We start from the raw sequence: 22995 nt of genomic DNA, 5'->3' as shown, positions 1-22995 counted from the left end.
TGTCACAGTTGAGCATAGCCATGGTTCCCAGTTTATGTATTTATGTTTTTGAAGCAACTTTTACTATTAGTACAACTAAACACACTGAGAGCATTTCCAGTCAAAGGCAAAAGACATCAGTGGAAAACATAACACTGCAGCTGCAGGAAAACTCCAGGAGATGGAGACAACCCGAAAGTTCTGCAGGTCCATGGGCTTCGCAGTACCTTATGACCAACTTGTTGATTTTACAGGTATGAGACAGACACACTACCTATGCCTCATCTAAAATACTTCTACTCTGAGAAAACACAAGGAGTGTAAGGCATTTTTCCCTGTATAAAATTAACTTCAGAACGTTCCAAACAGCATACAAATATTTACATGTGCATATATATATATACATACTGCCAAACAGTGCAGTACTGTCTCTTGCTTTTACCACATAAACTTCAAGGAAAGCAAAGTAAGCTCAAATATTGCAGACCTAAAGGGAGCTTCCTGTTACCTTGTCACAGCCAAGGGAAGCTGTCATTACACAGCACTATACCAGCCACTTGAGCTCTGGTACTGAAACTAGTGGAACCTCACACACACAAGGCTGACTTCTAAGTCTGTGAGCTCCAGAACCAATTCCAAATACCAAATTGCACCCGTAAATCAGATCCTACAGATGTCCAAGGGCTATAAACTTTGCTGACAAAGCCACTGACTGAATCTCTGGCTCTAAGGCTAAGGTAAGCCTTGGCTGTTTCTCATAAGTTAAATAAAGTGAAGAACGTGCATGATGCAAATGCTTACTTGTCCATGTCAGTGTAGACCCACACCAAGTAATGGAACTTTTAGACTAAGGTAATGAAAATTGAAGTTCTCAGCTTTTTTGCAGATTGCTCTCTTTAACGGCTGTGGTAACATGCAAGTATTGATTGCTTAAGTTACAAATTCTGATAACCTGAAATTGTGACATCCCTTCAGGAGATCAACACACCACTGCTCTGAAGGCAGACTAGCTTTGGTGGCCTGGGCTTCTCAGAAAGATTTTTACAAGGTTCAGGAGGAGCTACCATGGCCCATAACACAATGGCAAACACACAATGAGAAACTGATTGCCCTCACAGGAGGACTTCAGATACACTCAATAGCAGTTCAAAAACTTTACTTGTGCTTTGCAGGCTTCTATCCATCACTAGACTGGAGACTTTTTTCCTGTTTTCCCATAATTATGCAGCTCTAGTTATGTGGCATTATTCACTATCTGTATAATAACAAGCAATAAAAAACACCAGCAAACCAGGAGAAAAAAAGTATTTCCCACATCTTTCCATTTCAAAGGCCAGTGTAACATGACACCAGATTTCCTTACTTGCTTTGTGGTCATACAATCCATATTTATACAAACTAGTGCAAATGAGTACATGTCATTCTGGAAGCTCCAGCAAATTTGGATCTCATGGAAAAGCCCGAGGCAGGATGCATACAGACAGAAGGGTGCTGGACACTGCCACCCCTGCATGGAGCCAGACTACGAGCGAGTGTACTGCACTGTGCTGTATTTGGTGACCCTGGAAGACTTGCTCAGTGTGGCACTGGCAGGAGATGGCCCTTGTGAGTCAGAGCCCATCAACTTAAGTGGGGAGTCTGTGATCAGAACATGCTCTTGCCTTCCTGAGCTGGCAGCTGTTGCCTGTTCAGCTCTGCTCTGCAGCCCCGAGGCTGTCACCACCCTTTCATTCCGCACCGTGCTGTGTTCCTCTATTGCAGTAGGGAAGCTGAGTGAGCCCTGCTCTGCAGCAGGCACAAGGACCCTCTCTCGCTCCCTCACCACAACATACTGAGAGTCAGGAAGATCCTGAACTCTCAGGGCTCCTGGCCCTGCACCTGCTGACTTCACCATCCTTTCTGTAACCACCACGTTACTTCCGTGTGGCAAATCAGGGATTTTCACCATGCCCTGAATGCTCGATGCAGGTGCCAGCACCCTCTCTGTCACCACTACGTTCTCCTTAAACTGGGGGTCTAAAAAGACTGGGGCTGAGCAGGCAGGAGCCCCCACGGAATAGGATGTTTCTGTCACTGTGACATTGCTCTCCGTGTGGCCTGTGGGGAGGTGCTGGGCACTGTGCTGCCCAGAATGGGATGATGAAAAGGTTGTTTCTGTGACCACCTCCTTGGACAGGGTGCTTTCTCCTGTGCTACTGCCTGTGTGCACGGGTGGGATGGACTGGAAACCACTGCCTGAGGCAAAGGCTTGTTCAGAGGTGGAAGCATTTTTCTGATGTAAGGACTGTGACTTTGCTTCACTAAGACCAAAACCTGATTCATTCTTGTAGCCACCGTCTTTCATGTTGATCTGTCTACCTATACATATTTCTGCTAGAGTCTTAAACTTGTCTCCTAAATCATCAAGAAAATGGTCATCAAGATCCCCCTCAATAAAGCTGCAGCAGCCAACGGAGCCGTGAGGGGAGCCTGATTCTCCCTGGGAATAAACCAGGAGACAGTCTTTGGCAGCTTGCTCTTCATCTTCTTCTGCAAAAGAGACAGCTTTCTGCAAACAGAAAACAAAAGCAAGCAAAAGTTCATTAATGCCAGCTCTAGACTTGGTAATTTTGAAAAATCAGAAATACTTGGACAATTCAACAAATCCAACAAAGGTTGAAATAAGAAATTGAACTGATCCCACAGAAACTGTCAACCAAGTGAGGGCTGTACCTAACATGCTTTTTTGCTTTTTTGAAATTAGTCTGAACTTGACAGTACACTTGATGAGAAGAAAAATCCAAGATTATATTTAAAGCCTTGGATACCATCACCACCTGCTGCTGTTCCTTCCAGTAAGTGTGCCACTTGTGATACTGATCCACAAACATGAAGAAATTGTTTTAGTTTTAGTTCAATGAATGAACTTCACATCTGACTAGGTTTTTGTGGGAGAACACCAAGACCATTTCTGAGAGTATCCTAACATTTAAACAAACATTTACTGAGTACATGCTGACATGTTTTCACCTACCATGGCCCTTTTCACTAGCACAGACTACAGGATCACATCCAAGATGCCCAATAGGACACAAAAAGTTAAATGGATTAGTAAAGCATGCATGCATAGTTCATCACATAAATTCTTAGGCTCTATGCAAGCTATCTGGTAACAAGGAGGGCTCACAAGTTCTGGCTACAGTGCTTATAGGGTCAGCTCAATCTGAAAGCAGTGTCTGCCATGGAGCTGCTGCGGTGCTGGCACAAGTATCTATGTATGTGTCAGCATCAGCTCCAGTTCCAAAAGTGAAGAAAGCCAAATCCTCTGGGCCTGCTGAACCTTTATCTAATATGGCTCCTGGCTTGTGCTCAGAACCACCTTTCTGCCACATTTGAAGTTCTGGACTGCAAATTAGCTCAGGAGTCTGTGTAACATGCTATGTATCCAGAACCCATTTGACCCTGCATATTTATCTGCATTTGATCCTGAAAGTAGGCACACAACCCAAGATTCTGCCACAAAAATCAGCAGCTGAATCTATTTGGTTTGGTTACTTGTCTGTTTCCTCACCCCTAATCCCTAAATATTTTAGCCTCCCAGAAGTTGTATGGATACTGAGTATGACTTTCCTCCTGCAGACTTCATCAGGCAGTCATGTTTAAAGTTATGTCACAAAGAGTGAAAGAAAAGGAGATTGCTACTGTTGCATCTGTTCACCCAGGAGACTAGTAGCTAGAGTACTCTGAGACATACAAGTACCTAAAGCTCAAATCCTTCCCTGGCCTGAGATGGTGGCTGAAGTCTGCAAAGCTACTGCCCTGCAAAACCACATCAGCTGCCAGTTGTAGGGTGTGAAGACGTTTTGTTTGTACAGGTGATGGTGCATGGAAGTCAAACTTTCACTACAAGGAGCTCACCAGCCAAAGGACTAATGATGTGTGTAACATGAAGAGAAGTAGCTTCAACAAGTAGGAACAACCTACTGGCCAATGGTTAGGTCAGTAAAAAAAAAAAAAAAAAGAAAGGGGATTGCAACATATGCCTCATACACTTTTGATGAATGGCCCTTTACCCAGGCTGCTGGGCAAACAGACAAGTCAGCACCACTCACTGCATCAGCTACTTTGAAAATACAGCCCCACCCACTGGTGTATGACATCTTCAGCTTATCTTTCAAAAACCTGCTCCGTGGTAAAGTTTGGAGCTGTGACTCATGATGAGTCACAGGTGCCTCCCTAGAGATCAGTTTCATGTTCTTAAGTCCCTGAAATTTAGATCACACAGTCTTTCTCAGGGCTTTTTCCCGGGCAAGGCACTCCTATGCTATTGCTAAATATTCTGGATCCCATCCACAAATATCTCCCTTGAGAGAAAGGTCTATTTGTGTGGCCTTGCAAGCATTCAGTGCTAGAAGACTGAACACTGTCACACTCCAAGTCCCACTCCAAGTGTGGCCAATCCAAAAATCCTTAATGTCCCCAACTCCATGTGCACAGTATCAAGACTGTTCATACCTACATATCTACTCACCTCTGTCAGTCATAACATGATATTTCACAATGCTAAGAGCAATCATTAAAATACTGTTATTTTTGGGTCATATGCTTACATCATTGAAGTAGTCTCTTAAGAATTCTTCATTCATGGCTCCAGCTGCTCCCACAGCAACTCCTCCTCCAGACACGACTGTCTTCCCATCCACACCTGCCATGCCCTCAGCTGCTCCAGCTGCCATGCCTCCATAGTCAGCAGCAGAAAGAAGATGCCTTTGCTCTTCCCACCTTTCCCTGGTAATGGTGCTGTGATGCTCTCCTACATGAGAGACAGAGCTGCCTGCTCCTATTAGAGCTTCTTCTCCACTCATTCCTGCTGCTGCTGCTGCTCCTGCTGCCGCTGCTGTTGTTCCTCCTTTCACGTTCCCAAGTGCAGTGGGTGGAATGAAGCTTAGCACTGGCTACATAAATAAGACAAATTAAGATGTGACATGAAAGCTTTGCTGTCTAGCACATGGAACTCACCAAACCAGCAGTGGGGCTGGGTGGGAACAGGGAGGGTGCTGCCTTATGACTTGTTTGAATTTGCACTTATACATGTTGCTGCAAAGAGTAAATGGCCTCCTAAAACAGGGCGCAGCTTCCCCAAATGCATTGCCAAGAAGGTTTATGGAAATGTTTCTATAGATCATTGTTTTCTTGAAACTCAGAGGATTGAAAATGAAAACAAAACAAAACAAAAAAACCCACCAAAAGAGGCTTGCAAAACTCTAGGGAGCTCAGCTCTTCCAAGAAAAACTCTGCCCAGTTTTCCTCAGACACTAAGTGGGGAAATATGCACTGCCTGCCACCTTTGTGGTACTGCCTAGCCCTTTTTTCCCCTAGCAGTTTGGCTTGTTAATTATCTTTTAACAAGAATTTGGTGTGAGCATTGGCCCTAAATCAAAGTCCTTTACCTTCTGTTTCTGTTATTGTGCAAAAGCATGTCAGTGTCATGCCCTTTTTTTGAAAATGTTGTTTTGTAGTGTAGCAACAAGGAGCAAATTTCTCTTGGTATTTACTGTTCCCTCTGCAGATTTGCACTTTTTCTGCCTTTTTCTTTTTTTACTAAGGAATTTCCTCTGTTTCAAAGAGAAAATTCACAGAGAAGTAATATAAAACAGCCTGAAACTTCAAATCAATGAAGGGAAGCTCAGCATTATAACCCATTATTTTGCTGTTTTATCATCATCCCAAAGGGGTGCAGAGCATTCCAGGCTTGCAAAAACAAATGTTTCACTCTCTATTGGTTCAACACTTTTCCCACAGTGCTATCTTCTGCTCAGATATGATCAGCATTTGCTTGATTGCTTTCCTTGTATTTTGGGATTTAAGTGCTATGGTTGCTTTTTCTACAGCTGCTGGTGGAAGTCATCTCCCACACATCCTTTGCTGAGCCTCACAGGGTTAATTTTGATTAATGTTCATGTGTTGTTAAAATCAGCAATGTTGTAGAGCTTCAAAATATCCTCCTGTAGCATGGAAGAGGCCCTGGGTGCCAAACTGAACACTGGAATAGAAATCAAAGAGAAGGGGGGCTATTAGGGATACATGCCTTCTCTTCAGGAGCTGCTCCTTCACTGTTCCACTGACGCAGCATCGCTTCACTGTGGTCTGGTATGTCAGCAAACGTCTTTGCTCCACCAAATCCCTTGGCTCCCAAGCCACCCGGGCACAGCAGCAGCAACAGTGGAACAACTACAGTGAAACAGAAGGTTGCAATTAACTGTGTGGTTATTAGGACCTTAGCATGCTTACAGCCCCTGTAAGTTTGGCCAGCTCCCATACCCAAATGTATTTTTAATGAGCTAGTGATCAGTATGAGGGCTGGCAAGGACTGAAGACAGGTTCCCAAATATTCAAGGCATTTCCTAAAAACATATGCTGAGGCCAGTTTCCAAGAGAGCAAACTGACAACTAACACATCAGGGTCTGGATCCTGCAGATGGCCACACATGTCTGTACCTGTACTTCTATCAAAGATCTCATATACCAATCCCAAGCCCTGGCTATCACTGTACAACCTCAGCATTTCTAACTCCTCCTCTTCTTTTACTGCCAGATAACAACGTGGCATCATGTAAATTCCACCTCACCACTCCTTTGACATGCCTAGAGTTGCCTGGGGGACTCAAAATAACCCAGTTTCAGAATCAGAGAATATTATTCCTGTGGCATGAACTTTGTTTTATCACAATTAGATTGTTGCCAGCGCAAGCAATAAACTATTGGGAGCTTAAATGCAGCACTGCTACACCTGGCCACAGCAGAATTACAAATATTCTTATTTTTCTTTTATTTTATCTCACCAAAGAAGAATGTCACATGCTGCTCTGAGCAAGGCAGTGAATCTGCAGTGACAGAAAAGACAATGGAGAATGTGCTGTGGTTTGAGTAGGAAGAGCTAGGGTTCACCTGGGGACATCTCAGAATACCAAAAGTGTTCCTCACTGCTTCCCCACTAGTTATTTACTGCACCATAAACAAATATTAAAAGTTGTTGATATTAATTTTAAAATGCACAGCTTGAAATCCTTTGAGGATGAAATGCTGATATTACCAAAGTTAGCTGGGGATCTGCCATGACCACAAGACTAGGAGTTTACACAGAATGTATCAAGATGATAAAACCTGGGATCTGGATTGTTTCTTTCCTGATGCTTTGCAGACCACATTACATTACATTACAGTGCCTCTGAGATAATATGAAACAATTACTTACGCAGCAGAAGTAAAAATGCCAAGATGATTAGGGCAATTGCTGCTGGTCCCAGACCCACTGACTTCGCTCCAACAAACCTCTCCTGGCACACACCATCACCTGTACACTCACAAACAGTCAGCTGCAGAGACTGTGGCAGAGCACAGCTGACCCCTTGGAAATCCTTTATTAGCATGGGAACTTCAGTTCTGCCCGGCTTCAGGTTTTGTGGTACCAGCTGTACGCTGGTGTCTGAGACAGAAGTGGAGGGAGGTTAAAGAAAAAAAAAAAAAAGACAAGGAGTGAGCAGAGAGAAAATGGACTCCTGTAAACTAACTAAAATACCACTGTTACAGTCTTCCAGCAAATCCCCTCCAGTAAAGCCCAGCCAATGTAATGGAATGAAGTTTAATTAGCTGCTGCTACAGTATATGTGCTTTTATTTTTATCAAGTAATTGATGATTTTGATCAAGTAATCATGCTGGTAAGTGAACAGCCATGCTCATTTGCAGCTTCAGATAATTGTGAAATTTCACATGACCAGAGACAGCACGGAAGTCAGCCCAATCACCTGTATAGCATCAACCATGTCATCTGGATAGATAAAGGCTGAACTCACAGAGAAGCAGCTTCAGTCTCGAGGAGATTAATGTGTTGTAGGCCACAGACAGAGATCAGGAGCCAACAAAACACCTGCTCCTGTGGCTATGTCATGTCAAGGACTAACTTAGGCAGAAGATCACAGACTGATTAAGGTTGGGAGGGACCACAGTGGGGCATCTCCACTGGGCCCAACCTCCGTGCTCAAGCAGGGTCACCCTAAAGCACAAGGCACGGGATTGCATCCAGACAGTTGTTGAATATCTCCAGTGAGGGAGACTCCACACCCTCTCTGGGCAATCTGCTCCAATTGCAGAGTCACAGCACAGTAAAGAAGTTCCTCCTTGTATTCAGGTGGAAACTTCCTGAGCATCAGTTTCTGCCCATTGACTCTTGTCCTATTGCTTGGCACCAGCAAGAAGAGCCTGGTTCCATCCTCTTGACACTTTCCCTTCATCAGATACTTATAGATGTCGATGAGGTCTCCTCTCAGTCATCTCTTCTCAAGGCTGAACAGGCCTAGCTAGCTCCCTCAGCCTGACCTCAGAAGAGAGATGCTCAAGTCCCAATTATCTTTGTAGCCCTCCACTGGATGCTCCAGGAATTCCACATCTCTCTTGTACCAAGGAGGCAGAACTGGACAGAGCACAGAACTCGACACAGCACTCCAGATGCAGCCTCACCAGGGCACAGGAGAGAGGCAGGATCACCTACCTCCCCTGACCTGCTGCTAACGCTCTTCCTAATGCCCCCAGGACACCACGGACCTTTTGGCCACAAGGACACACTGCTGGCTTGCATACAGCTTGTCATCTACACTCAGGTAATGCATCACTGCATATTATCCACAAGAAAATGCGGATAGCTTGTTCCTAGCATTATTCATGAAATCCTGGTCATCACACATGGGGTATCAAGCTGGACAAAGATGGTCAAACTGAAGGAAGGCAACACACCCCAGAGGCCAGAGGACATGTCTGGACTTTTACAACCTTTAGAGTAAAGGGAGCAGAATGCAACATATGGTCTTAATGCCTGACTCCATATATAGGGTTGCTGTACTGGTCTCACTCAGCCAAACTGTCAGTTTGACTGGAATGAATAAATTATGACCTTAGGACTTCAAAGAACTGAAAGTAATTTAAAAAAACATTTTCTTACCATTTCCGGATGTGATTATCCATTTTTCTGCTGTTCCTTCTGGCTCATCAATGACAGTAAAGCTGAAGGGATAACTGAAGGGGTAACCATCCAAATCATGAGCTGTAACATCAACTAATTTTGCATCTGAACACACAGTCCGCACAGGGTTCACAATAACTGGGCAGTTATCATTCTCATCTTTAACTTGAATAACGACTGTGCCAGTGATTGTTTTCCTTGGGGAATCTAAGAATTTAAAATATAAAAAATTAAATTGATTTGTGCACAAAAATTTATCTTAAAATAAAATTAAAAAAAAAAAACCTAAATCTTAGTATCTTCCAAAATCCCAACACTGCTGAAGTAAGTTGAAAGAGATCTCCCTGGAGCTTATGACAGCAGTGCTTCATTCCTAATGTTAATAAATATATTGACAAGGTTCGTCTGAAGACAAGCTGGTTTATTACTTTAACTTGAAAAAAAAAAAATCCTGTATGGTTACACAGTAACATGTAGATTATAAATGAAGAATGCTATTTAGGTACAAGAGAAGTTCAGAGAGTCTTTCTTGCTTAGAAGTTGAGAAAACTTAGGACTACGTTTGATGATAGGCATATTGAGATACTGGCAATTCCCACCTTGCCAACAGAGTTTCCTATCAGACCTATCTTTGAAAACTTTTATAAAAAGTTCACCTCCATCTAGTCAAAGGGGAGAAACAGATACCTTGGGAGCCCATTCCAAAAAGTGATTTGCCTGTGTCTCTCCTTTGAATACTGAGACTGCACTTGCTGCCTAACTTTAGAGATGGGTAGGTTAAACCAGCAACCCTTTTAGATAGGCAATTTGTGTGAAAACAAAACCCTCTCAACTTACCAGTAGTTACACCCAACATGGTGATAGTGTAGGTACCATTTACTACATGAGGTGATTCGTAATCAAGATTTTTAGCAAGTCGGATTTCACCTGTGACTGAGTCTATAGTGATCCAGTTCGCTGCATCTTTTCCTTTCATGTATCTGATGAAAATAATGCAAAGATGGACAATCAAAGATTTAGGTATGGGTGCAGCACAGAAAGTACAATCAGGGAGCAAGACTGGAACAGGAGACAGAGCTGCACTGCTGGGCACCGTCCTCTTCCCTCTGTCTGTTCTCACAGCAAAAGCTGAGCATTAGACACCCATGAAAAACTATTACAGGCATGGGGGAAAGAGGTCCACCCCTGGGTGTGCAACTCTGCTGTGCACCATTTGTACAGGCCATGGTGGTGGTTAATTAACATTCTAGTTGAAAAGCTATGATTCAAAACCCAAGCGCACACATGCAGATATGTCTGTGTTACACCCTTTCTGTCTGACTGATAAATGTTTCTGCATATTCCTTCCTAATTTTACTGGAGACAATGGAATCAGATTGGCAAATCTAATCTCAAAAGTAGACAGGTATGACAAACATACCATGCAAACACAAACAACTTCAACCCAAATACTCAGGTCTCACCATATACAACAAAAGAAGGAGGATTTTTGTATCACCAGTTTTCTGCATAATAGAATATTGATGATCATTTTGATGTTTAAGGTGTGAATTATCCTTAGCAGAAAAATATTGCCTTTGAAATTTTTTCTGTTTAACATGCAAATTTTGACAATAACAAATGACTTCTGACATACTCAATTATGATGGTTATAAAAATTCTTACGTAATGTGCTCTGCTATTTTTCCAGTGTCTTCATCATAGGCTTGATACTGTCCAATAACCTGTTTTATCTGCAGTTTCTCACTGGCTTCAATAATTTTTGTGCCACCAGGGAACACAGGGCCTTCCCGCACATTGATCACCTTAATTTTGATTGGAATTGTTTCTGCTTTGTAACTGGGTTTAATTGACTTGTGGAACTCTGCTTTGTTTGTAACAACAACGCCTAAGTTTAGGCTTTGCATTTTTTCATAATCCAGCTCCTAGAGCAATAAAGAAAATAATAAAGAAATTCAGAATTTGTAGAATCCAATATCTACACAACACACATACATTTACTATTTAAATAATGCTATAGCATACTTACTTGAGTAATAAGGATGTAAATATTTAAGTAATATTTAAGCAGTAAGGATCTTACAGTGCAAGGAAGTTTCTTAATCTGTTACTCTTGCTAATTTTTAATGGATGACACCATAGGTATGGCTTTATATTATTGAATTAAACTTATTCAATGTATGTGAAAGGAGTCCTACCCATATATTCTGCCTGTGCTTTCAGTGAATCAGTCCTCAATTACCTGGCTACTCCAAATTTATGTGTTTGCATTTGGTTTTTTTAAACCTAATCATTTACTTAATAATGCTCAAATATTTTTTTAATAATTAGCAGTTTTCAGATAAGGAAACCTGAGCAGGAATAAAAAAAGCTACTTAGGGCACTATGCATCTATGCATCTTCAGTACTTGTGGACTAAAGAAATGTGAAAATTATAAAATAGACATTTCCATTAATTTAAAATATTTTCATCATCATTTCAACTTGCTGAAATTCATAAAATTGTCTGTAGCTCATGGAACATGGAACAGGTGTTGCCTGCAACATTAGCAGTGGCCAAGGGAAATAAAGAAATTTATACTGAAATCAAGGACAGCAGAAACATGAAAGTTTACAGCATGTTAGTACTGTGGCCAAAGGGCAAGAGAAGTCTGAGGACTCCTGCCCTACTAGTTATATTTGAAATCACACAGAATGCAAACGGAAAAGCTTGACAAAATTATTATTTTGCATGGAATTACTGAATGCATTAAAAATATGGCAAGGGAGGAGTATCCACACATTTTACATATTGACTGAATAAACACAAATTGTCAACACAGATGGATAAATTATTCTAATATATAAAGCAGACTCTCTAAAATCTGTATTTACCTTCACAACAGTCAAAATTCCTTCATTTGTTTGGGTATCTGTCACAATTTTGAAAAAACCACCTTCATTGCCAGAAACAAATGTAAAGTTTGCCAGCCAATTATCAGAAAACTCTTCATCTTTGTCAAATACTTTTATTCGCATAATTTCCACATTTGCTCTGTTTTCTTCAATGCTTCCTTCAAACTGCAATTAAAAAAAAATCTAGTGTTTAAAAAGATGTCATGGTTTACCTCATTTCATCAGTGCAAGGAATTTTGCACTGATTTTGTCTTATTATGGGGTAGTGGCAGGGGTAGGAACATGCTAAAAATTGTGATAATTGTACTTACTACACGACTTTCAACAACAGGCAGATTGTCATTGACATCCAGAATCTTGATTTCTAAAGAACATGTTGCAGCATTCCCATCTTTTTCACCACCACGGTCCTTTGCTTCCACCACCAAAGAATAGCTACTTTGTGCCTGTCATGGTAAGAAAAAGGTGTTTAATCCAGGCTAAAAATTCTTTCTTTGCTATATGACCTCTACTACATTTTGATAATGTCTCTTACGGTCAATTGTAACTCCTCTCTAGCTAGAAGTAAATCTCACACGCACGTGCCTTGACAGATTCTGCTGGAATAGAACTGAGGCTTTGAAAAGGGTACAGGACTTTCACATCTTCACCACAAAGAGTCAGACTGTACTTACATAGCAAAGTAAAAAATTCCAGTGCCCATGAACAGGGACAAGACCAGTGACACCTACATACCAGGACAGAGGCAGAGCCACATCCCTCAGCCACAGAGCCAGCATTCCCATCACCATCTGCTGGCCAGAGAAAACTCTGCAAGCACAGGTCATGTCCCTGGTAATATGTGACTTCCAACGCAGTTTCACAGCAGCACCTGTCCTAACTCTTTGAACCGCAGTTTGCATGGCAGGCTACAAAAATCCAGATGAAGCCAGCAACTTTGCAGGTGGTGATCGAGATTATCTTTGCCATACACTCCCCAGCAGAAAGAAATGACACCTTGTTTTGTGTAACTGCTGCCCTGACTGCACAGGAGGGACAAAAAGCAACAACCATCAGGCAGGTGCTGTGCGAGGGAGGTGGTGGGGGGGATACAGCCTTAATCCCATTGCCTCCTCCCTCTGTTCCTGAAAAGCATGCATCAGACAGACAAGGCTTTAATCCCAGGGGAAGTTAAGAAAGGTAAGAGGGCCAGCTCTTCACCCTGCAGGCAGGGCTGAGGGTGACACAATGGGCACCAGAAAACCATTACTAACAAACATCAAAACGGGAGGGGTTTTTTTACCTCTCTGTCAAGGTTTATTTTTGCTACTCGAACCTCGCCAGTATTCTTATCCATGCTGAATGCAGCGCTAGGGCTTTGGGAAACAATCCTGAAAGCAATTTTAGAATTTAGATTATTTGGTTCATCTGCATCTGTTGCATTTATCCTCATTACAATTGTACCTGGAAAACACAAACAAAATATGGCACTTGTTTAAACCACCATGCACTTTACTGCAATGTCAAAGATAAGAGCATTTTGTTACATGCACTGCACAATTTTCTGATGATCTTGATGTTATTTATTTAATACATGAAGTTGAAGAAATGCTCTTAAACCCAATAGGTACATGTCAAAAGTATATGTTCTAGTCAACAAAAAGATTGCATTTACACATCTGAAACTCAAAAAATTCAATGCACAAATTAAACAGGTTAAATTCTCTTAGTAATTCTGAATGAAAAATGTAGATACCACATAGAGCAGAAAGTACAAGCTTTTGAACAATGAGCTACATTTCCCTCACACATTATTATAAAGAGAGCACTAATTATTTCTTTACCTGAACATTATTAAAACCACTGATCTGTACTGATGCCCTCCAACAGCTTCACTCAATATATGTGGTGGTACCTATGGGGCAATCCCCTTATAATTTAATATGTTTCTTCACATTGTAGTGGCATTGAAACAGACACACTGCTAGGTATTTATTAGGTCGTTTATTCCAGCTTTTCTAATCTTCTTGAAAATAATCTGTTGCTCTTATGTTTACTGATGTCAATAGGTTAATGGCCATTAACTTGTTCTTCAGTGGTTGTGGCACAGCCACATGTGCTTGCTGATGTCAACAGGAAAATGGCCATTAACCTGCTCTTCAATGGCTATGGCACAGCCATATGTGCTTACCAGCAAACTAACTCTCCAGCCCACAAATAAAGCAGGGCTTTGGATGAGGATGGCAGAATGAAGTCCCTCCTAAATAGGCTGTGACTTCTAGGCCAGAATGCAGATTGCACTTCCTGTGCAATTCCTGCAGAAGAACTCTGGTTCCTGGATTTGTGGTAGCTCTGACAACAAACCAAAGGTGCCACAAAAGGAAATACTGTTCTTCCTTGTCCCTAGGGGGATGCGCTCCCTTAATCACACAACACAGCCTTGAATAAAATCCTTCATTCACACATGGATGCCCTAGCTACTGCAGATGTACTGCTCCAAAGTGCAAATTCACATGTCCCCCTGCATATCCAGGGAAAAACTAAAAGAAAAAAAAATTAAAATAAAGTTACCTGTTTCGCTTAATTCTTCAATTGAACCAACAAAAACTTCATGTGAAAATACTGGAAAATTGTCATTAATGTCCACAACTTTAATTGGGAGGTCTATTGGCTCTTCCAGTTTTGCCCCATTCTTATCTAGTGCATGGCCTCGGACCTGATAATACAGGCAGAAACAATAAATGAATCCAATGAGTGACTGTCATATTTACAAACACATATGCAAAACAGAAATATACCCACTATATATAACAAAGTCTAAATACTATAAAAGCTTATTACATATGCTAACAAATACAAGCAGGTATACACAAATACCCAGAAATACATTATATATGTGTATTATTTCAAGCAGACACATTTAAAGAAAATGAAAAAAAATGGATAGGAGGAGACATATAAAGAAAAAAATTAATTTTCAACTTACAAGAAGAATGGGAGTCTTTTCTCTGTCCACCCTTCCTGTTATGTTCAGGTCACCAGTCTTTCCATTGATAACAAATAATCCATATGGGGGTTCTGTTACTCCTTGACCAGATATAGTGTAAGTTACTACAATTCCTGTATCTTCAAGATCTGAATGTATCTAGTAGGAATATAACAAATTAAATAGTAATCGGTAAATAAAACCCCATTTAAAAGTGCAACAAAATATTTTTGCTGTCTTGTAATGAATTGACAAAAAAAATATTTAACACATTTCCCTGCACTCCTCTGACTGTGGAGATGTAGAGATGAATGCAGGAAAGGCTGCATGTCCTATTTGAGAATCTGGTGCAGGGAGATGAGAAACATCTGGAGCAGGGAGTTGACCTGGGAGGTCAGACTTCAGCTGGCAAATATACCAGGACTGGAGAAGAGATAGGATGGAGGAAAAAGGTCAGACCTGGAGATGAACACATAGAAGAGGCTGCAGAGACTAGAGATTACACCCTTTCTCTGCTGTCAGCAGATATTCAAACCATCTGGAAAAGCGTGCATTGTAGCAGTATCACCACCAAGGGACATCCCAAGCAGAGGGCAACAGTTTGCCACCACCTGCAGTCACTTCATATGCTAAAGTGGCAGGAGTGCTGAATTTAGGCTTGAACATTGGTGCTGAACCAGATGCAAATCACTCTTTCAGTGATTTGCATCTGGATTAACCCAGGATAACACACGGATTATTTTTAGCTCTGTTTCCTAAAAGACTAGGCATAAATAATCATGTTCTACGTACATCCTTCTGCCCAATAAGCACCAGCACATTTGGCACTCACTTGACAAGTTCAACCCCACCTGAGAAGGGGTAGTGGGGTGAAAAAACTCAAATATATTGCATTCCCAAAGCTTAATAAAAATGGGGCTATGAAAAGATGAGAGACTGAGCCAAACCAGGCTTTAAAAGTAAAGGAAACAGAAGGAAATGTGTCCATCTTCAACTGGCATTCAAGTCCTTTAAAATTACAGAAATATTTGTGCATGTTTTTAGGGAAGCCACACTCTTATTTTACATTTTCATCTCTATTTTTAAGTGCATTTCCTATTTAACTGCTTTCTGGGCTTACTCTAGCAATTGGATTCTTGTAGGAATTGTCTTCCTCCTCCCGTATGAAAGCTGGAGGGACTGTCCATTCTCGCTTCTGTCTGACTGGGCTGCTGGGGTGAGACAGCAGGCCACTCCTGTCATTTCGGTTATAAACCTGAGAAAAGACAAGATGGAATGTCAGCACTGCGTTTACTCATTTCAGATAAAGGCCTTATTGCTGCTGTAGACAAGACTTCTGAGCAACTTTTGCTCTGTCAATGGCTAGGAACTTCAAAATCATGGAGCAGCATCCGCCTTCTGAGTCACAGCCTAAGAGCTACACAGTCCTCAAGCTGGTTGAAGAGGAAAATTGCTCTGGTCTTTTCATGAAGACAGAATTAGGCAAGACAGGCTTTAAAAATATGAGCAAGTTTCCATGACCAGCGGTTGGTGAAAATACACCTGGCTCTGGAAGATTTAAATGCTTGTCATCAGATGTGGGAAGAAGTTTGGCACTAAGGCTGTTTTGAAACACCATTTCTGCATTACCACCGTCTTTATCTTCCCACCAATACTGCCTTGCATATTTAACCTTCTCTCTGAAACAGAATACATGGAAGAGCAGGCCTCTATTCAATCCACTCAATGTCTCTGCTATCCCTGTTTAACTACATCTCATTCTCACTCTGCATAAGACCCCTCATCCTTCTGTCCACTTTATTTTCTACTGTCTCTGTTGACTCCTAGTTTAACATATTCACTAAAACAGTGATTTTTCATCTAGTGAGTTCAAAAAAGCAGTCTGCATTTTTACTGTGCTAGGGGAAAGTTTCTTAAAGTTCAATGCCACTCTAGGTGATGGATGTAGGAATCTATTCACTTATTTTTCAGCTTTCATTTCTCTATTCATTATGCAGTTTTCACATTTCACAAAATGGTAGAATTCAAGACATTTATCAACTGAAACAAGGTATGGCTTTGACATGTTGCTCAGAGAACCCTTCTACAGGCACTGATAAAGAAAAAGCTTTCCATTATATCCTACCTTCACATATAGCCCATGTCCATAATTCAAACAGATCTGCAATGGAAATTATAAAAGTCATTATTAATTCTAGGTCTCTTCAGCAGCACTAAAACATAACTTTTGTCACCTGCTTCGTATGAACAGCAAAGCCATAAGGAAGAAAGCTTCTGACATGTATAAATTAATATTTATTATTTACCCATAACAGCTTCTGAAAAATTCACCCAAAACCATTGGCATTAAAAACATGCAGCACTTTGGAGAAGCTCCCTTTTCTGGGCAAACCTTGGATTTGTGGCTGTGGTGGGTTACCAAGTGCATCAGAGAAGAAAATCAGATAAATGGTGTTTAAAGGTAAGGACTAACCCAAACATCTGCTGAAGTGTACACGACAGAAGCAGCTCTCCTACTCAGAACCTTGCTGGGAGGATAAATGGCATCACTCATTTAAACAAGGCAGAGGTGCTTGCTCTGACAGAACCTTGCAGGCCAATGCTCAGCATTGGAACTGCCCACCTCTTCACACACCAGGACAGGCCAGGACAGCTATGCATGGCTTTGAATGACTCAGTTAGGTGACAAATCCTGACAAAGCTATGCAGGGCTTTGAATGACTCAGTTAGGTGACAAATCCTGGCTGGAAGAAGCCAACTTTTCACACCCCACATTTATGTCCACTTTCCAGGCACCATAGACTCTGCAAGTCACAACACCCCTCAAACTGCAAAAAAATGTAGGTATTGGAAAGCAGCAACAATAAAAAGTAGGCTATTGCAACATGTGAAACCTACAAATCAAGCTTTTTAACTTTGTACAGGTAGTGAAAACTGTTACTGTTCTGAAAATTATTACTACCTATATTTTGCAACTTAGGTGATCATTTTCTTAGGCATACCACTGCCTAAGGCAAAGAAAGCTCAGAAAAGGCGGTTTTCTACTCAAATAAGTCAGTCTCTGACTGGTTTCTAGTCTGTTCACTGGGGTCTCCCTATTCTTCCCTCTGACTCAGCCTTGATTACTGAATTGATGACAGCTTCATTTAAAAAAAAAAAAAAGATGTTATCTTGTACCCACACAATCCAGCAGACTGTGTTGAGCAATACAGCAGATTTCTGTTTCAACTTGTTCAACAAAACTGTTTTTCAAATGATATTTTTCTCAATGTATAGATTCTGAAGACAGAAATTATCAAGCAGCAAGTTTCCTAATGGATATGCATCAGGAAGGGTACAGGATCTCACACCAAGCAGTTTTCATGGATGTTCTTAATCTTATTTGATTTTACTAATAGTAAGGATTATCAAAATTTATTTTCATGACTAATGAGATTATACCAGCAAGAGTGTCAGGAGAATTTTGCTTTATAGTCAAGGTTTTCCACAGAAGCTCCAACTCTTTTGGAAGGTGAATAATTGTCAGGATATCATCAGAAACATCCTTGGTTGTTCTAACTGCTAAACTGGAGGAAAAATTGCCTCAAAACTGAATGGAGACAAGAGGCATGCACTGAGAAGTTTCCTTGTATTGGAAACTTGAGAACCCAGTATAAACAAAAACGTCTGAAAATCAAGAATAAGCAGATCTTCTACTGAGATGTGTGTCAAAAATGTGTAAAAAATTCCACTAGCCATTATAAAAAGAAAATCTTTCATTAGGATAAGTAAAAGTAAAAATCAATTTGTTTGCATAGTAGAAAATGTATCTCAAAACATTCTAGGTTAATGCTAAGACAGTAAAAAATACTTTTGCTTTTGTATTATTCAATTTGCAGTTGATAGGTAGCCTCACAAGGGACTTAAAAGATATCTACAAAAAAAATTTAAGAATTATGATTTTATTCACAAGATACATAAAGGGGTCCATCCCCTTTTTTTTTTTTTTTTTTTTTTTTAATTTTTAAAGTTCCAAAAATCTTAAACTGGAGGAAAAGCACTTTTTAACAACATTTTCTTCAAGGACAAGTGAAATGTCAGAATTTACTGCCTGTTGAACACGTTAATTTTCCCCCTCCGCCCCACATTATTTTTTCTTTTTAGTATCTTTCAACTGCCTTTTGTTAAATGGCTCAGAGAAGGAAAGCTCTGTCATTTGCTGTGGATCACAGCCTTGGCTCAAAAACCAGACATCTACTGATGACACCTGTTGACCAGAGCTACGAACACATTGTGAGAAGAAAATGGGATGGTTACCAAAAAAAGTCTGAGGCTTGCAGTAATGAAATTGGAATGAAACACTACAGGAAAGAAACAGGAATAGGCAAGAAGGCATGGGAAAGAAGGGAGTGACTGCCATGTATAGTGACTGTAAGGCTGCTCTTGCCCAAATCCCTCATCCATAGTTGGGAAGTGACTAAAGGACATATTTTCAACATAAAGCTCAGATTTAAGCTGTAAAACTATAAAGACTGAGTAACCAAGAAGGTATGAGTCTGTATTTACTACACTGGGAAACAATAATGACTAGAAATGTGATCATTTCTGTGTGCTGTGTGTTAGGAGGTTTGGAGCTTGTACCTCCTGTGAGTCAGTTTGGTGTTGAACACAACATGTGAAGACCTCAGAGAAGCAAGCATGAAGAACTCTTCAAAGTCATCTACTAGTACATCTCCTGGCCCTGGGCAAAACAAACTACACCCAAATGCTTCCTGACAACTGTTCTTAAAAATGAGGGATGGACGTCCCTCAGCCTCACTAACCCAAGGGGGATCCTAGATAGTCCTACAGATGAAAAGTCTCTTAATTTTCATCTTCATTTTATGATCCTAATTCTTAGCTCCTTGCAAGTTGACCATATTGCTGCTTGCATTATATTCAGAATAAGGCACACAAATTTACATATCTAAATGAAAGCTAAGCACTTAAACTTTCATTATGACCAGCAGAAATATAGCCAATATCCACAAAGATGAGAGCGCTGCTCAACTTGCCCCCAAACCAGCCCATATTTATTTCTCTCTGAGCTCTTCTGATCATAAGTATGTCCAATTAAGTATTGTAAACTCAACATTTAGGAGGATTTGTAGGACAAAGCATTTGATGCAGAGAACCCAACACCATACAACCCATGGTTTGATGGATCCTCCAGACTAGAATTAGCTTGTCCTCACAGATCAAACATCTACAAGCAGATGGATGCATCTCCCAATGTGGTTTTACTCAGGAGGGATACCATTCACACACTCTTGAGATTTTCTTCAAAAGTACAATATGATCCAATCAAACAGGTGCACTCAGCATCCACTGCATCTCCATATACCTTCACAGAAATTTAAACATCTATATTGAGATGTCTTAGCCTCAAACCTAACCTCCTTTTCATGTTGACAATGCTCTCATTCTATGGTGCAATTCACTTTTCTTGTATCTGCAAACTTATCAAACATCTTACTGTCTTTTCTCAACTACCAGTTCCTTAATTTCCCTTAAAAAATCATAAACCAGGATTTTGTGACTTTAGATTGGTGGTTTTGTTTTTTTTTTTTTTTTTTTTACTGTTCTGTAGTCTCTTCTGGACAGAATCACTTTCTTCTGAAGTCTGGTCTCAAAAGTAAAATACCACTTCAGTTCAATAGAATGGATAAAATACTAGACCTTATGTATTTCTCAGCTATTTTCAGACCTCACCACAGCTGGGCTTTCCCTCATTTTTGGAACAATATTAAAATGTTGAATCAATCCACAGATGGTTGTAAATACTTTTACCACTTTTCAACATGTTACTGGCAACAGAAGCTAGGTTGCTTTGAATTAACTCACCTTTGCTCTTTGTAAAACCAAGCACCACTTTGTGATGGTTTTTATTTAACTTGTTTCTATCACTTCTGAAAATTAACTGCTACTGACTCTGACATTACATCTAATATATTCAGGACTGAATTTCATCATATCCAGCCTAACATCCCAAACATCAACAAAGTACAATCTGAGGAAGACATTCAGAGAAAGGTAAATTTTGCTACTCCCATAGTAAGATTCATACATCTCTGTCAACTATTCTTTCACTCAAATGCAGGAAGTGTTCTAAGACTTCTTCTGTTGAAGCCATGATGTCCACCCCCTTTAGAAATGACCAAGAAACCTCCCAGTCTAATAATCCTCGATAGCCATGCCTGCCCGGCAGGCCCACAGCTCTGGGTGTGTGCCCTGGACACGCTCCAAGTCAAGCCCAACCCTTTGGGTGCACCATCATTCAGCACAAATGTTCCTGGAAAAGGGTTCCTGGAAAAATCCCCGGGAGATTTGCTGTGACCTCTGCAAGGTACCCAGGGATGATGATACAGGGATGCAGCCTGCAGGGAGGGAGCACTGAGAGATACTTCCAGGAAAAACTGAGAGAGGAAGAATCTACCGTTCCTGATGCTTCTAACGTAGAAGATTTGAGAAGACACTACTTTTAGACTAATTTTGTTTTTCAGTCATTTCTTAAGATTCATAAGAAATAAATGACCCAAATCCAATACTCTTGAATAAGAAACTTGACTTTTTGACTAGGGGAAAAAAACCCAAAATTTCAAAACCCAGCAGTGCTTCTCTTTCTCTTCTGCCATCAGCAGCTTTATTCACTCTAATATCCTAAGAATGAGTATTTTAGGCCATACTGAGTTGACTCTTAGTACATCTTATCCTGACCCAGCCTTAGCTGAAACAGATGATGATGAGGATTGAGAAAAATAATGTTCTTCAGGCAAAACTAACAGCATCCTGATAGTGCAAGCCCACCAAAATGGACAATAGTGTGGCTTCAGGCATTGCAGGAAGAATACGTAAAAACTTTTGCATAAGTGATGCTCCATCGTTAATTTGGACAAAATTAGGATGAAACATTTTTCAACCAAACTCCAACTATCAGCTTGCTGTAAAAACAGGTTTAACTGTTGCTGGTCAACTTATGCACTTATACAGACATATGGTTATATGTCTGGATTAAAGTCATCAGACATCAGGTCTCCAGATAACAAATCTGATTTTGCACGCTCCCGAGCTCAGGGAACAAGGTCCCGACCCCCAGCTCCTTCCATTCTGTCCATGCAACAAGCCATTCCTGATCCCTGCCCAGGTGCTCGGCAGCTCCTGGCACAGCCCAGGGCATGGCCTCCACCCTCACCTTTGTCTGAGTGGCGGCAGCCCAACTTCCGCAGGCGTTCTGCCAGCCTGGAAAGGTGAAAAGCGAAAGAAAATGCCACAGATACAATGAATACCTTGCTGTAAACCAGCTAAAAGAGCTAGAAAGCATCAGTCCAAATCCAACAAACCAAGTGTTTCGTTTTCAGTTTGTTATGAGACAGTTGTTGCTTTTAGCCTGAGAAAGTATTTCATAGGATGGAAGATCTAAAGGCTGATGGCTGAAAAATAGCGAGGGAAGGGCAGGAGAAAGCCTAAAGAGTCCTGGATTGTGAAGAATTTGGTGTAATTTTTCTAAGGCGATAAAGAGTTCCAAACTTGTTGATTCATCTTCCCTTCTGGCACTGGTCCCTCAGAAGGGAAATGCAATTTACTAGTATAGAGTATGTTGAACATGAAAACGGCAACAATGTGAACTCCTCACTGCCTTTCTGTTTCTCCCGGCGCCTCAGCAACCCCACCCATCCCAGATACCGCTCCTGCTAGGATTTCCTACCTCCACCTCTTTCAGGCAGCAAGCTGCAATAGCTTTTACCTAATTCCTAAAGAAATAGAGAAAACCCGTTCCCAGCCACATGCAGTGTTGGGAGGGCTGCCAAGTGCCGACGGAAACACTTCTTTCCGGCGGCCACACTCGGGAGCCCCGCGGCAGTACCACCGCGGCTCCATCCCGCGGCAGAGCAGCGCCCCGGGACCCAAAGCAGCGCCCCGGGACCCAAAGCAGCGCCCCGGGACCGAGGGAGCCCCGCGGCAAAGCAGCGCCCCGCACTCACCAGCAGCACCAGCAGCCGCATCGCCGCCACGGGGCCCCGCGACATGAGCGCCGTGCCGGGATGGGACAGGACGGGCTCAGCTCCTGCGGCCGCCCAACACGGGAATGCCGGCGGCCCGCGGAGGGGGGCACAAGTAGCCGCGGGTGGGTGGAGTGTGCCG

General features: G+C 41.5%; 1 protein-coding gene across 1 annotated transcript; it reads right to left on the bottom strand.

Moving 5' to 3' along the window:
- Nucleotides 1-1120: 1120 nt before the first annotated feature.
- On the bottom strand, nucleotides 1121-22995 carry LOC139585773 (desmoglein-2-like). The gene is made up of 15 exons (XM_071418709.1): nucleotides 22836-22995; nucleotides 16961-16996; nucleotides 15956-16090; nucleotides 14836-14994; nucleotides 14421-14565; nucleotides 13153-13313; nucleotides 12182-12316; nucleotides 11850-12035; nucleotides 10641-10900; nucleotides 9813-9955; nucleotides 8955-9182; nucleotides 7214-7444; nucleotides 6043-6189; nucleotides 4569-4909; nucleotides 1121-2527 (listed from the first exon to the last, which is right to left on the bottom strand). Exons 1-15 carry the CDS (start codon nucleotides 22878-22880, stop codon nucleotides 1502-1504), a joined length of 3378 nt encoding a protein of 1125 aa, XP_071274810.1. The 5' UTR covers nucleotides 22881-22995; the 3' UTR covers nucleotides 1121-1501.

Source organism: Agelaius tricolor, unplaced genomic scaffold (genome assembly GCF_023055355.1).
Source record: "Agelaius tricolor isolate 1412-34295 unplaced genomic scaffold, bAgeTri1.0.p SCAF_2, whole genome shotgun sequence".
Classification (NCBI taxonomy): Eukaryota; Metazoa; Chordata; class Aves; order Passeriformes; family Icteridae; genus Agelaius; species Agelaius tricolor.
Note: the sequence above shows the minus strand (reverse complement) of the source record. Positions and strands in the feature narration are given on the sequence as shown.